The 15,518-nt window shown below is 39.7% G+C and overlaps 1 protein-coding gene and 1 pseudogene across 1 annotated transcript; one reads left to right on the top strand and one right to left on the bottom strand.

Moving 5' to 3' along the window:
* Positions 1-2,107: 2,107 nt before the first annotated feature.
* On the bottom strand, positions 2,108-5,053 carry LOC140945293 (uncharacterized). Its single transcript, XM_073394337.1, has 2 exons — positions 2,840-5,053; positions 2,108-2,716 (listed from the first exon to the last, which is right to left on the bottom strand). Exons 1-2 carry the CDS (start codon positions 4,991-4,993, stop codon positions 2,108-2,110), a joined length of 2,763 nt encoding a protein of 920 aa, XP_073250438.1. The 5' UTR covers positions 4,994-5,053.
* An 8,146-nt stretch (positions 5,054-13,199) lies between these two features.
* Positions 13,200-14,520, top strand: LOC140945292 (uncharacterized; annotated as a pseudogene).
* The last annotated feature ends 998 nt before the right edge of the window (positions 14,521-15,518 follow it).

Raw genomic sequence — 15,518 nt, 5'->3', positions numbered from 1 at the left:
TAAACTATTGGGTTTACATATCCATCAAACGGCTCCTTTAGGAGCCACCAATTTCATAAAAGTGAATAACCAATATTCAGAAGTTATTTTTGTTGTGTTTTAGTACTGCTGCTTCATTGCTAACTTGACTACAAGCCGGGGGGGGGTAAAGTTATTCAGCAACTGTATATTTTTAAAATGTAAAACCCTCGGCTACAAGCCGAACCCCGTTCTCCGTGAAAAATCTCCCAAAATTTCGGGTAGAAAAGTGAAAAAATCGCTCAGCTTATAGGTGAAGAAATACGGTAGTTGTTGTTACTTAAGCCTGAAAAGTAATATGCATGAAAAGAGGGTGATTAAAAACACTGCAGCTCTATAGGGAGTCAGCTGCAAATCCATTCAAGCAAGATGAGTTTCAGGGCCCGGTTGTTCGAACGCCAGTTAGCACTAACCCCGGTTTCTTTTTCTTTTGTTCAAAAGGATTTTCTCAGATAATTTGCTCTGTTATTTTCAAGAGTATCCAATCATCAACTTGTTGACAAAAAGAATTAAACTGAATTTACTTTTTAAGCTTTAATGTCTGCGTTCAAATTTCGCACTAACCCTGGGTTATCTTAATGCAGCTTCGAACAACCCGGCCCAGGTGACCAACCTTGACTGTAAACTCACGACTTAATGGTTGAAAAAAATAAGGATTATTGAGAAAATGTAAACATTTCTTACATGGTAATGATTCACCCTTGTCACAAGCTTCAGCAGGTTCACAAACATTTTTTTATTCAAATAAGTTTTGATCAGTATGGTAAAACATTTGGTTAAAAAAAAAATTATGCAGTTGGCCCAGAAATTAATTAAGTAATATTAATTAATAGCAATTGAAGTCAAGCTTACTAAAACAAAAAATTTGTTTTGGTTTCTAAGAGCAGTGCTTGTGGGATTGAGAATCTAGTACCCAGTGCAGCACTTATTTGGGTTCTAGTGCTTAGTTGAAAGAGTTTGACAGTGTATTTCAATTTAGTAAAATCCAGCTAGTGGTCGATTATCAATGCTACGTTCTGATTGGTTGAGCTACTACTAGGCTATATGTTACAGCCCACTAGTAGCGAAGAGTGTCGGCTTTGAAAACCAAAACTATGTTTTTGCTAGCTAAGGTTGTTTTGTCTTGATATTTTTGACCAACAAGTTGGTGTCTGCTATAGAGACGTTTTGACCATGTATTTGGTTTTTTTATATGTTAGCTTTCCTTTGTAAATAGTTTTTTATTGTATAATTTTAATAATGCAGCTTTCTTTCATACAAATATATATATTGCAAGGTTCATATTAGCCTCCCACACAGATACTTGACACTGTTTCCATCAAATTTTCTGATCCTGTAGAAAATATGGTGAGCCTTAGCAGTAAATGATATTTTTATCCATGGATAAGGGTAATAAAATTGATCAACTATAAAAATATTATTGAATGGATAGTGTGATCCTCCTTTAATATCTAACACTGGGTTGGAGAGGCAGTAAAATAATTACAACAATATTTCTAGCTCTTTGGAATTATGCCTCAAGTGCCTCCTGATGAACTGCTAGATTCTCCTTCCAATTTGTCTTGTTTATGCTCAATTATCAAAGGGAGAATTTAGTACATGTAGTAATATCAGGAGTCATTTGCAACTGGGGCCTTATTCCACACATCCCTTTAGTACAGAATGAAAAAATGCCTCTCAAAGATAACTGGGTCCTTTCATTCTACCTTAAAATTAGTTCTCTACTGGGATTTAATCTTTATGGGTACTACCTGGCAATCACTGTCCCTCATCTATGGGATTTTTCCCAATAAACAAGTACAAGATGTGGCAATGGTCACTTACAGCGTATCATAACAACAAGGGTATTTACATAATTTTATATAACTGTGTGCAATAATTAACCCTAACCCATATCAAGTTCTGCCATACGGTGCATTTCTTATGGTACTGTTCAGTTAAACATTGACACATTTTATCTTAGATGGTCCTTTTATTCATTCTCCTGACCTGTACGTTTCATTAGGCAGTGATAATGTAAGGTCAGGAGAACTTATTTGCTACGCGCTGTTAGGGCTTAAAAGGTTACCAGTTGGGAAAATGTCCATTATTAAAGATCAACGGCTGGAAAAAGTTCCATTCTACTGGACCTCAAACATCTTGAAAGGTGAGGACACATTTTCGGGATATCAAATTGAATACTCAAGGGGTCTTGCATAAAAACAAGGCTCGTAGCAAATGCTATAGCAAATGTCCCACAGTCAGATCCATTTAGTTGCTGCTGAATAGGGACAACATTAATTCCCCTGAAGTCCTGTCCGAGTAGACTTCTTGCCTGTTCCTCAATGTCGTCACAGACAACATCATGAAAAAAACTGTCATATAAATTAACATGGCCACTGGAGCAACCAATGGAACTTAAACATACCCAGTGGTTACCTCCAGTGTTCAAAATCTGTATGAATTCACCACTGATAATGTCAAAGGCTCTTATTGGACCAAGTGTTGGCCTTTGAAATCCTTCAATGTTCGGATTTAACTGTTTGAGGTAGATTTGTGCCTGGTGGATTATAGAACAGTCTAACCAGCCATGTGTATCCTCTATCAATGCAAATTCTCTTTCAGTCAGATTCCCTAGTGAACCCGTCTTATTAACATTTGTATTGACAGTTTCTTTGACAAACAAAACATCTGGGTCAGGATTTGGGGATCCACTATCCTGTGGGGTGTTTGCACTGATGTTGATTGGTGTTGCAGGTGAATCTGCCTTCAAATCATTATCACTTTGGGAGCTTGAATCATTAATAATAGGGGCTGACATTACACTATCGGGTGTTCCAGCTGGTTCTCCTACCAAATCAGAATTCCCTTGAGCTGGTGTTGATGGTCTACTTTTAGGTGCTGTAATCTTGCAGTTATAGCAAAGCCAGGTTGTTCTTGCATTGCTTGGATAACGTTTGTAAGACATGCAGGACAGATGAAAAAATTTACCATTTGAGCACTGTTCATTATGACATTTCAGCAGTTTATCATTTGTCTGTGCTTTTTTTTGACATGTGCAGATAGTTGCAAGTTTTGTTGCCTCACTTAGGAATTGATCCTTCATTTCAGGCAATTTCTTGCTTTTTGCCCTGGTAAATTGGGGCAATTTTCTACAATGAGGGCAGTACCACATTTTTGGAACTGTTACATTCTTGATACCCAAACAGGATGGATGAAATTTGGATATTTTGCATGTGTGGTTGGCACATGTTATTGGTGCTTCACTAGTTGTTTCCCTGCAGTAACAGTCACCAGGTTTTGTGACTTCTTCTGGGGAAAGCTGGGCTTTTAAATCCATCTTTCGGGTATACCATCTTCCCAATATTTCTGGTAATATGCAAATTCTCCAGAAAGTCTCTAGTTTGGGAATTTGTGTTTCCCAGTGTTTCATGTCTGGAGCAAGCCTTTCCAAGAAAAATTTCGATGTTTGCCCATCTGAGGCGAACACAATAAAATCTAAATATCCTCTCCCACTTGTATGGATTTGTTGTTGTGCTTGGTAATAATAGTCATGATCTCTTTTGAGTTGGAAACAAGATTCATTTTTCTGCAAACAGGAAGATTTCTTTTGCACATAACTGTCAAAGTCAACTCCATCAATGCAGTAGGGGCACTTGACTTCCCCACATCCCTGTCCACAGCAATCACATTCACAGAGAAAATCTGGAGTGGCATGTAAAAATTGGTACTTCTTGTTTATAATTGTTCCACATTTAGTTATAACAAAGTTGGCATGAGTTTTTCGCATTGTTTTTTCATACTCTGCGATGGCAATATCCTCATGTTTGCATCCATATCTTGTGGCTGCTGTGGAAAAGCGAAAAATATCTGGATAACAAATAGCTTTGACCAGAGACTGGGAGGGCTGTGAAGGATCTATATGACTGGCTGCACGGCATTTGGAAGCCCCTACTCTTCCAGCCCTGTGTCTAAAAAAAGCACTCCCTTTGGCCTGATCCACGGTTTCCCTTTCAATTGACTTAATATCTTCATCAGATAGGTTCAATTGTACTTTATTACACTCCTTTAGAAGATCAGTATATGAAAGATCTAGATACTTGGGATCAAACAAGTCTGTCACCGCCTTAATGTTTCTAGTACTTGAAATAAATGAATCAGCAAATGGGTGAATTAAACTTAAACATACTGGTTTAATTTTGCACTCACTCAAAGAGTGATAAAAAGCATCCATTTCTTCAGCAGAAGGTTCTAGAGATGATGACATTTTCACTTCTTGACGTTTAGGTGTGGAGGTGTGAGATGGTGGACTTGAATCAACAACAGGGAAAGCAACCGTTTCAATGGACTTATCGAGGTCGGCTTTTAGTTTCTTTGCAGAAGAAAAATTAATTTCTTTTATCCTCGCGTAGTCCACTTGCTTAACTGTGGTAGGCAACAGCCACGTACATTTTACTTGGGTGCAGGCAAGCTTCCCATTTAATCTCGTCCACACTTCAATATAAAAAAGTACACTTGCGATATGAGAACAGCATTCTCCCAGCCCGGCCATACACCCAGCACAGTGAGCTGAAAGAACAGTTCCTTCTTTGGTTGATATTATCCACAATGGCACGTGCGGATCATTCATACGTTGGGAATGTCTCACTTTTGCGAGAACCACGTATTTATCTCGCAATGTTTGTCCAAGAACACTTGTAATAAAGCCGGACACCATATGGTTGTACGCAAGGAGACTTTTGAAATTTTTAAACTGCTCCTTTGTATAAAAACTCGTATCGAGCACTACATATGACAGAAGATCGCACGACTCGACTGGAGGAAGACATTCCGGAGTACAGTTTTCTTGCGGAATAAGGAAAGGGTCGATACCAATGGCCGCTATTTTCTCCACATATCTTCTCCTTATGTTGCCCTGTAATGACTCGCCATAGGCAGACAGAATAAACTTGGAATTTGTCTCGCTCTCAGAAGGACACGCTTCAGTTGCCGCCATTATAAATAGAACATTACTCCTCCAAGATGGCGGCGCCTCGTTTTCGGAATTTTTGTGACGTCACGCGAACATACACTATAACACAAGAATCGCATTTGAATGGCGATACACACCACGCATGCATTCTTAGAAATGGCAACTCTGGATGAGTATCACAGTAAGTTTCATCAGATTAGCAAACAAGAACTATTGCCAAGCCAAGAGAATTGTTCGAAAGCATCAATGGTAATGCGTTTTTCCTTTTAATTTCCTTTAACCTGGACGGTACAAACCCTGCTGCATTGATATTAATAAAACAAAGAATGTGCGATATTTTTAAACAATAGAAAGGGCAGAACACAACAATCACCGGTTTAAAAGAGGATGCACACAGACGCTTGTAAGGCATTCTGAGAAAAGGCAACTCTGAATGAGTATCGCGCAAGTTTTGTTTGCTCAGCAAACAAGAAGTTATTGCAAAGCGTACAGAACTGTTTGAGACCATAAATGGTAATGCATTTTCCCTTTAAAGTCTTGGCCACAAGAATACCAGAGGATGTTCTGGGCCAAACCTATTGGCGACAAGGAAACGTTTAAACTTATGATGTTTTGCTTGGGGAATGGTTGTGCTCCACAGCTGATAACACATCGGATAATCCTTTCCCAGAGTTGGCTACCAATGAAGGCAGAAAAGCGTGCACAGCAATTAGACTTTATCCTGAACAATGTTGATGCCAAACGGAACACTTGGTTTTACTTTGACCTGGATTACGGCAAATGGCTTCACCTCAATGGACTGCCCAGAGATAAATCCCGGTAACAAGACAAGACAGAGAAGTCGTATATTGCCCGGAAATTAAAAGGAGTTTTATCCAGAAACACAAAAAAAGAAAAGAAAAAAAGAAAAAACTAAAAAACCTGCAATGTGTTGATTGCGGGACCCAAAAGAAACGGCTCTTTTAGGAGCCACCAGTTCAATAAAAATCATAACCAATTTACAGATTCAAATGTCAATGGTGGTCTTATATAACTATTTATATGTATTTTTAATTTCGTCTGTGATTGGAAGTGTTGTTAATATTGTGGTACAAATGATCGGTTAGAGTCTTAACAATTTATACTTGACGGCTACGAGTATGAAGCGCGTTCAGTATAGGAACTCATCCGTGATAACATGAATATTGTTCGATGTATACTTGAAATTAGTTCAGATGCCTCAAATTACCAAATTTTAAATTCAAACAACTGGTAACATAAGTTTCAAAACGACTGATTTTTAACAAGTGCTTTTTTGGGCTTTTTATCAAAGTCAGGCGAGATATGTCTGCGAGTTATGTTATTGTAGCGTGCTTGTTTCTGCTCATCGCTTTAAGAATGAGTGATCTTACATGTGTAGCATGCTTGTTTCCACTTATGGTTTTCAGAAAGAGTTATGTTACATGTGTGTAGTGTGCTTGTTTCGACTCACAGTTTTAAGAAAACAATGTTCCCCCCTTTGGTCACAAGGAAACCTGGGAAGATGTTATGATCTTGGATGACGTAACCAAAGGTCAAAGGAGCCACGTGAGGAATTTATTACATGAGTATTCTGATGTGCTTTCGGGAAAACCAAACTTAACGAATGTAGCTACACACAAAATTGACACTGGCAGGTCGTCAACTATCCGAAGTGTACCCTATAGAATACCTCAAAGACTCGAAGAGGAGGTCAGCAAAGAGATTGAGAAAATGTTAGAAATGGGTATTGTATGGGCTGTTGAGCTGTTTCGGTACTATTTGTATGGCCATACTTTTAAGCTGCAGACGGACCACAACCCTTTAGTGTGGTTGAATCAGGTCCGCGATAAGAGCAGGAAACTGCTGCGGTGGAGCATTACTCCACAAGAATATGACATGGTAGTCGAACACAAAAGTGGTAAACAGAACTGTAACGTAGATGCTCTTAGCAAGGTTTAAGTAAGCTTTACTGTTGTAATTTCATAGCTTGCTTACGCTATTTTTTGTCTTCACTTCCCCTAAAAAATAGCCATTATTGGGGGGGGGAAGTCTCATAGAATGCCTAATTGATAATAGTTACTTCTTGTATGCTAATTTTTTTTGTTTAAGTATTTTTTTTTTGCCGTGCATGCCATCGCATAACCTTTATTGTAGCAGTTGGTACTTTATTGTTCACTATAAAACTAACTAGGTAAAATATTCATTGAAAGCTGTTCTATTGGTTGTAAGCTATTAATTACTAGATCGGACCTTTCACAATGGTCCCTTTTTGCCACACCTTGCATTTGCAAGGGATTTGGACGTTTTAGATATTAAGAAGGAGCCGTGTCGCTAAAAAAAAGGTCGGTGTGGGAGGGCGTGTTCAGAGAGACTGTAAGAGAGAGACCTTGAAGCACAAGCCGTTCTACTGCAATCCCTTCAGCAGAGGCATCCCTTTTTACTTCACTGCAAAAGAAGTCATTTTGTTGGGGGAAAGCAGTTTGATGTGCTGTAAAAGTTGAGAGAGCAGGAGAAGTATTTTGGAGACCGTAACATCTCTCCAAGAAGTCAGTGCGTTACATAACATCTCTCCAAGAACGGCTGTGGAAAACCAAACTGAACTAGAGAGCAGTGGCAGACTGGGAGACCGAAGCCAGAGCAAGTGTGTGAAAGATATAAGAGAAAGGCGGCTACTTGAGTTTGGAGGTTTGGGAGCAAGTAAAAGTGGTGTTGTGTTTGGAAGGAGTCCCGGCGGGCTGGACTAAAGGAAGAATGAGGAACTCATTTTTGTGGGTGGTTTTGTCACAGTAACTAACACCTTTTAAGACAGTTCTAATAAAAAAAACTCGTAAATGACCAACTTACGCGAAATTGTGGTTGCTACTGGCCAATAAGAACTTATTAGCTAATATATGACTAATTCATAGTTTGCTGCTTATGCAATATTTTTAAGCCGAAGAGACGTCAACAACGCTTTGTAAGGTCCTCTAAAGTAAAGCAGATATTTTCCACAGCACTACATTTCATTATTTTGTCCAAGCTTTTTATGTTACATTTGTTATAAAAAAAACTTGTTAATCATTTAGTGCATTTTATTTCAAGACACATATCATACTTCTTTACTTGATATCTCATGAGGCACAGCCCACCTTTTTTCTATCCCACAATCCTTTGGGACTCAGATTCAGAAACGCCATTTTGGAAAATTAAGTTCTGGCAGCCAAAAGTATAAAAGTGAGCTCATGTATTCATCAGATGTTAGCAAATGCGAAGTGATTGAAGTTGCATTTGAAGCAGCAAATAAACATGAAGTTCCTGCAAACCAAGATAAAAACCTAAAGGATCGCATTTGTGACAAGTCTTTCCCATCTGAAAAACAAGATTTACTCTTTCTAGATTTACCTACGCAAAACCACTTTTCGCCACTTTTCGCCACTTTTCGCCACTTGAAGAAGACTATACACTTTCAACGCCAGGCAATAGGGAATCTTTACAACAGAACAGAAAACACTGCAATCTTTGTGTGTAACTCAAACGGGAAATTTCTACATCCTAATCAGGGGCGTAGCCAGCCTGTTGGCTGGAAGGCCCAGGCCTACACTTTTGTTTTCTGTCTGCCTGACTTTTCATGGTAGTACGACTCATAAATTTTGAAAGAGACGTAAAATTTTTTACGAAATACTTTCAAGTCTGTAAATAACAAAGAAGCAGCAAGATGAAATATCCCAGCATTAAAGAACCATTGGATTGTAAGGAACATGATGCGGGCAATTGCATTTTCATTTTCTTTCTCAGCTAAGCATCAATTTCAGGAGACATTACAAGAAACACCTGATAGTCAAGAGCAAATGGGAAGATGAGCTACGCTGAGAGCTGGGGAGCTGACACTTTGTGTACTTTTAAGATATCATTTGACATGATCTTAAAGGTTTTAAAAGTCCATGACAACATGCAAGACTCAAACGCAAGGGGATTTATCCAAACCATGCTCAAGTTCGAGTTTGTGAATGGTTGCTACAATTTATTGTGCCTCTTACCAACTATCTTCAAAGGATTGACCTAAACCTACCCCAAACACACACGCAAGCCAAGGTGGTCATCCAATCACTTCGCAATGAGCCTAATGACCAGTCCCGGAATAAGCTGGATCAAATGGCAGTATCTGTTCCGGCAAAGCATGATGTCCTAGTTTGTAAACCTAGAGTAGCTGGCCAATAGTTGAATCGAGAAAATGTTCCTTCAGATTCAGTTAGTGACTAGTGACTAACTAGCAAACTAATGTCCATGTCCAAATCTAATAATACAACAGAAAACACTGCAATCTACAACGTCAAGCAATTCAGATGCCCAATAAGCTAATTCAGCTCTTAACTGCGGTTAATGAGCCCTAAGGGAGTACTAGTTCTTTCCTCACTTGTCCCTAGTGTACTTTACTCTCCTCACCCTTGCAATCAGGCTCATGCAGTAGTCAATAGCTCACTGTTTAGCTCAAAGTACTTTCACTTTTACAATGTTAAAGTGGTTGCAAAAGCTTCCAGTACTTTTCCATGATCCTCACCTGTCTCACCTTATGTTAACCCCTCATACCACTAGTCAGCCACATTTCAGCTTTGTTCTTCAAGCAAGTGCCTAAACTCACACTCTTTAAGATTGGAAGCAAGTGGAAGTTGTCTTCTTTAATGGCTATGGTAGTGCTTTGTCCTGCACATTTCTATGTTAATTTGGTTATTTTGTCTCATAGTTTGTTACATTATATTATTCATTATGTTGCTGCCGCGTTAGCCATATTGCCACCGCCATTAGCTCGATATAAAAACTAAATCCTAGGTGTTTCTACCTTTTACTTTTCTTACTTACTTATTGGTGGCAGGGAAGTGGACCCTGGGCAGCACTTTACCCTACTGCATGTGGGATAGCCCTCCTTGGTAATAGGTCCGGATTCCTCACTCCAAGATGGTACAACTCACCATCTGACCTATTCTCCTTCCAGCAGGGCACCCCTCTTCTTGTCCACCCTTTGTTACACCCTAATGTAGGGTTGCCTCTAGAGACACCGCTACTTTAGGGAGTCCTCCCAGGGACATCCCTACCCTAAGGGGCATAGGCTCTGCCTTCCCTGCCACCCAAACTTTGCCAAATCATAACGGTTAATACAATACAATTAAATAAAAATTTATAGATGAAAGGAGAATCTGTGTTCTTCCTTCTTCAGTTTCATAACCCCACCAGGGCTGGGGGGATGAGTAATCATTGTTACCCTCAGTTGTCCATGGCCTCTCCTTGGCATGCGAATATTTTCTTTGGCTCTCCCCTTTTTACGTCACTGACCCTTAAGGACTCATAATTAGAAACGTGCAGAATTCATTGCAAAATGATATTCATGGTGCACTTCAAATCCTATTAATTCACACCAGCACAAACAATTTAACAGTAAGAACCCCAGTACAGGATATTGTTTTAGATCTATTAGTGATGATCACTGAAGCCTTGACCAGATTTTCTTTGAGCAGAATTTTGTACCCCACTCTCTGTCCACTTCCTGATATCCCAACATCCACAAAATCGAAAGTTCATAACCAGATAGTAGGCAAACGCTCAATCCCACCTTACATGCATTTCTTGCCCCGTGTGAATTTGTTTACAAAAGGAATGGATGTTCTAAACGACGACAGGCTCATTAGATTGCAATATATTGGTTTGTTTGCTACTTATCTGTTTAACACATTTTATGGCAACTCGAAAATACCGCCTACCCATCCCCCTAAGCCCGCAAACCAGAGAATCCTGCAAGCACATAGTCAACAACTGTCTCCTTTAGCGAGATCTACATGCAATGCATTAAAAAATCTTCCTCCTGAAACCTGTCAAGTGACACCTCACTCATTGCTGCCACAGTATATGCAAACAGAACGTCCCTCAACCATCACACTCAACGTTAACACACCCGCCTTTGTTCCCCAAGACCCCCTGCAATCACCAATGAGGACTGAATCTTCCAGCAGTATAATTCTCTGCTTTGGCACATTCAGGAGAAAACGCCGAAATAAAGAGAACACAAATTGAATTGCTTCAAAGCATGACCATGCGAGTTCCAAAGCCTCCAGTATTCGATGGAAACATCTCAAGAGTACCCAAAGTGGAAAAACACCCTTGATGCCCAGATAGAAGATCAAGTTGTTATTCCCACACACCAGCTTTTTTATCTTGGTGAATACTCCAACAGAGCAGCACAAAAAATGATCAGCGGCCTGTTAGGATTACGGACAAAAGATGCCTATATGCTTATATGAGAAACTGATCGCCGTGCGTAAACAGTGCAGAGCTCCAAGAGTTTCGTGATTTGTATGTCATGACTCAAGAAACCAAGAAATCAGTCGTGTACCTAAAGGGACTCGACAGTTACTCTGCTATTCGAGAACTTGCACCCTTCTTACCCTCTTATTACAGTAACAAATGGAGTTTAACCGCTGGTTTCTGGTTTTCCCTTTCTTTTATTAGGAGCATGCACAAGTCACCTCGACACTGACGTGCACGAGGCCTCTGTGAAATAAACTTAAGTTTTCTAACAATTTCCCAAAAATTTTGGTCCGCTGTTTGTTTCACTTTTTTTTTCATGCTATGGATTATTAACGGATCTGTGATGATCGTGTTGTGATACTTGTGAGTCATTCAGCCTTGTGTTATTAACGGATGTCATGTGCGGCCATTTCCCATTTTAGTTATTTCACGACCTCAAGGACCTTACTGATTGTTTATGGCTTCGTTTACAAGGATAACTACAGTGTTTCTATTTGTCTATGGTTTTGAGCTAATTTTACAGTCATGGATCACGATGGCTTGTTGCTAGGGAAAAGCCTCCCAGGTGCCATTCTGGGGTCACGTGATGATGCCACCAATTAAAATGGCATCATTTGAAATATTTTCGAAGCCGGAAAGTCAAAAGCTATTTTTGTTGATTTTGTCATAAAGTAAGGGAATTCTTACCTTGTGATTGGTTAGCTATTAATAAATATAACTAGCTTGTGGGTGAGGGAGTAAGTAGCCATTTAGTACTGAAAACAATGGCACTTCTCACTCAGGGACCTACTTTTAGGCAAATGTTGGGTTTATGCAGCAAATCAAAACATCCCAACACATTGTTTTATTGATTTTCCCATAGCAACAGAGGTAATAAACGATGTGAATTTGACCTGCTGCTTTTCAGATTCAATTCTTGAGAAGAAATGACAAAAACTGCACTCATATCCCACTTAAAGATTTAAAAAATGCATTAAAACAAAAATATTCTGTGATGCCATAGGCTTTTCAAATTCAGATGAAGGTTTAGGATAATGGCAACCTCCAGCGCTGAACTACGTTAGTTCTTTACGCATAAACCCCTGTTTTGAAACGCAATACTGCTCACTGACTCCATCTTGAACTCCTTAAATTCCGAGCTTTAGTCTCAGTAGATTCCTTGTCGAATTTGCTTCTATTAGGGAGGAAAAATTGTGTTAAAAATCTTGTAAATGTAGAAGGCAGGACAGACATTCAGGCAAGTGTAACAAAGACAGACAATTTCACCCCTTCTGGGAGACTTCACGACATCAAGTTCGGAACAGCTTGAAGAGGGAATGTGCTGAAACCAACGAACAGCTTATATCAGATTATGAAAGAAAGAGTGCAAGATTTACCGACTTGGAATGACGCGAAGAAAAAGTAGAAGCAAAACAAATGGAAGCTGGTAAGGCGTAATGTACGCTAATACTTTATAAAACCATGCTTCAACACAATGGAAAGTGACTGTGCGCAGCATTTTAGAACAGGCATGACTTTCCACACATCTTTTGTGTCAGCATGAAATTAATTTTACTTGAGACCAAAATAAAAAAAATATAGATCTAGCTTTCTACTCTGTTTATATTGAAGTTTATGTGTTTAGGGTATTTTTCAAAAGCTCCATTGCTTTCTTTTGTCAGGTGTATTCCCCACTGAAAGGCACTTTGGAAAGAAGAGTATATATGCCCAGTCAATGTATTATTGTTCACGAGGTGAAGTGTCTGCAGTAAAAGCATCATAATTTGTCTTGACTGTTGTGTCATTTTATTTAATCAACCTGCATTTGCTTAATTGCCATCAGAACAATTACTTAAAGATGCTCAAGAGAAGGCTAAGAAACACGAAGATGATCTGGAGCTCCTAAAGAAAGAGTATAACAGATTTAAGCTTCTGCTTGGTCAAACGTAGCAGGGCAGAGCAAGTCAGACCCAAAATGCAACCACATTTGGGGTATTTCCCAGATTTCGAAAGCAGGACCAGATACAGACGTCGGTAGGAAACAAAAGAAATGCTAGAGTACATCCATGGTGGAGATGAGGGGGCCCTTTTTGGTGCATGGGACTTTTTTGCTTCTTTTGCTTCCAAAGAAATCATAGATAAACTGATTTCAAGTTACAAACGGGGGAAGTATTTACAGGGAGTGTTTGGAAAGGCTGTAAAGCGTTTCAACAATTTCAACAAAGAAGCTTTAAAACAAGCAGTAGCCGTGAAGTTCCACAATTACCTGTCAAGACGCAAGTTTAATTTAGTTTGTAAGATGCAGAGCTCAGTATATGATGCAGAGCAAGAAGTTTGGCTTCTGAGGAACATAAAATGCATGGATGCAGAAATAGCCCTACCAAATGGCAGTGATTTGAAAGTTGATCATTTTGTAAAAAGTCTCATTATTGGTCATGTCTGCCAAATATCACACTATCCTGGAGTATCACGCACAGTCACAGGATTGGTTTTTATGATTCTGGACTCGCCTTTGCGATTGCCTCGGTTACAAGTACCACTTTATTTTTCAGTTTTCTAACGACAGGGCTCCAGAGACCAGTGAACTGGCAATGTCCATTGGCACATTGACATGCTGGAACTTAGGATCAAGGGTAAGGAGTTGGGAATTCCATTACTTACTCAATTTTCTGAGTGTCTCAGAGAAGGAGTCAGTAATGGAAGACATCAGGAAGCAGCACACAACGAGATGAGGGTGTTGGAGGGGAATATTTTGACTGTTCGTGGTCAGCAGTGTACACTTGAATTTCAACCAAGCGCAGATCAGTCATGGCAAAGCTGGGCTAAAAATGACCTGAACCATGCAGAAACATATCCCTCACCTTATGCTAATGTTCATAAAGGGCAGTTGTCTAAGATGGGAGGAACTATAGGGAATGATAGTAACTGTACATGGCAAGTGCACACGCAAGAAAAACGCCAAGAAGACTTGGGTAAACTTCAAGCCTTCCAAAAGACGTTTCCAAAAGATCTTAACCCAACCCAGGGCCACCGAAAAAACACTAGGATTTATGGCTAACAATGGCTTTCGCCAGCTTAAGGAACCTAGAATAGGCGAATTTGCCAACTCACAAAGGCCAGAGCTTGTACATAATGAAATAAATGCCTGGCAACATAGCCTTAACACGATTTATAAGGAAGCACTCAGAGAAACAATGTGGATTTATTTTTTACAAGTATTTAGTTCTCCAGTTGACACGACAGAAATTGCAAGTTGTCTCGTCCTCAGCTCGCCACCCCACATCACGAACAAATAGGGGAAAGAGTTAGGCAAGTGGACATTGTAAACAGGCAAGCAGAGGTATTTAATGAGAATAGAAAGCCAGGATGTAGTTTATCATTTGTTGTTTAAAAGCCAAGGAGGCTATTCAGCAGAACACATACCCTGACAATTCATTAAGTTGGTTAACACAACGCTTGTATCAAATTATTTACATTTTTTGACAGGTTTGTTGTGTGACTCCTGACCGAGTGACCAAGTCACAAATGGCTCAAGTGAAATCTGCAGCTGACAATAATGACTGTTTTGATCAGATGGCTCGAAAAGTGTGAACGTATGACAATTTTTTCGCATGGATAGCCCAAGCCGTTCAAACAAATGCCCAATGCTTTCAAACAGTTAATGCATGGCATATGAAGGGCAAACCGTAAACAACGTTTCCTCGTGAGAGGTCAAATACGGTGACAAATCTGCTAGTAAACAAAAGAGTTGCATTGGAGGGATTGCCTGCTGAACTAAATGGATGGCCAAATGGTACAGTAGCTCTAGTTTGGATTGGTGGTGGTGGCAGAACAAACAGTTTGAGGAGAATCTGGTTCAGAAGTTACGTGGTCACCCAGAGATAACATAGAGATATGTTGCAAGATCAGCCCAGTTTTCTTGTGTAGGAGGCAGGGGTGGTGATATTGCGGTTAGTATGCTTTGGGGGAAGGATCTAGAGAGGGTGGCAGGTAGTGAATGTTGGCCTCCTCAACAAGCTATCCTCTGTGGAAAGTAGAGCAGTGCTGAAAGCTACTAAAGAGTTGTGTAAGGTTGTTGTTGATGACACTGATAGACTATGTGGTTCTTGAGAAGTTTGAACTAAGTAAAGCTATGACCGTTTGTGCTTTGGTTCACGATTTGTGCAGTTTGTGACATCTTGGACAGAAAGTGAGTAGCAGCATATGTTTTGGGAAAAGAGAGCTCAGCAAAGTTGTCACTTTGAAGATGATCGCCTACAACTGAAGAGGCTAGTGTTTTCTTTAATTTACCAAT

This window comes from Porites lutea, chromosome 8 (genome assembly GCF_958299795.1).
Source record: "Porites lutea chromosome 8, jaPorLute2.1, whole genome shotgun sequence".
NCBI classification, from domain to species: Eukaryota; Metazoa; Cnidaria; class Anthozoa; order Scleractinia; family Poritidae; genus Porites; species Porites lutea.
This window is presented reverse-complemented; position numbering and strand designations above follow the sequence as displayed.

What these genes read in the sequence shown, in the direction of transcription:
- LOC140945293 (XM_073394337.1), bottom strand. Translation starts at nt 4,993, where the DNA reads ATGGCGGCAACTGAAGCGTGTCCTTCTGAGAGCGAGACAAATTCCAAG. An exon ending in CTGATTTGGTAGGAGAACCA is followed by an intron (nt 2,717 to 2,839) that starts GCTGGAACACCC and finishes AACACCCCACAG; the next exon opens with GATAGTGGATCCCCAAATCC.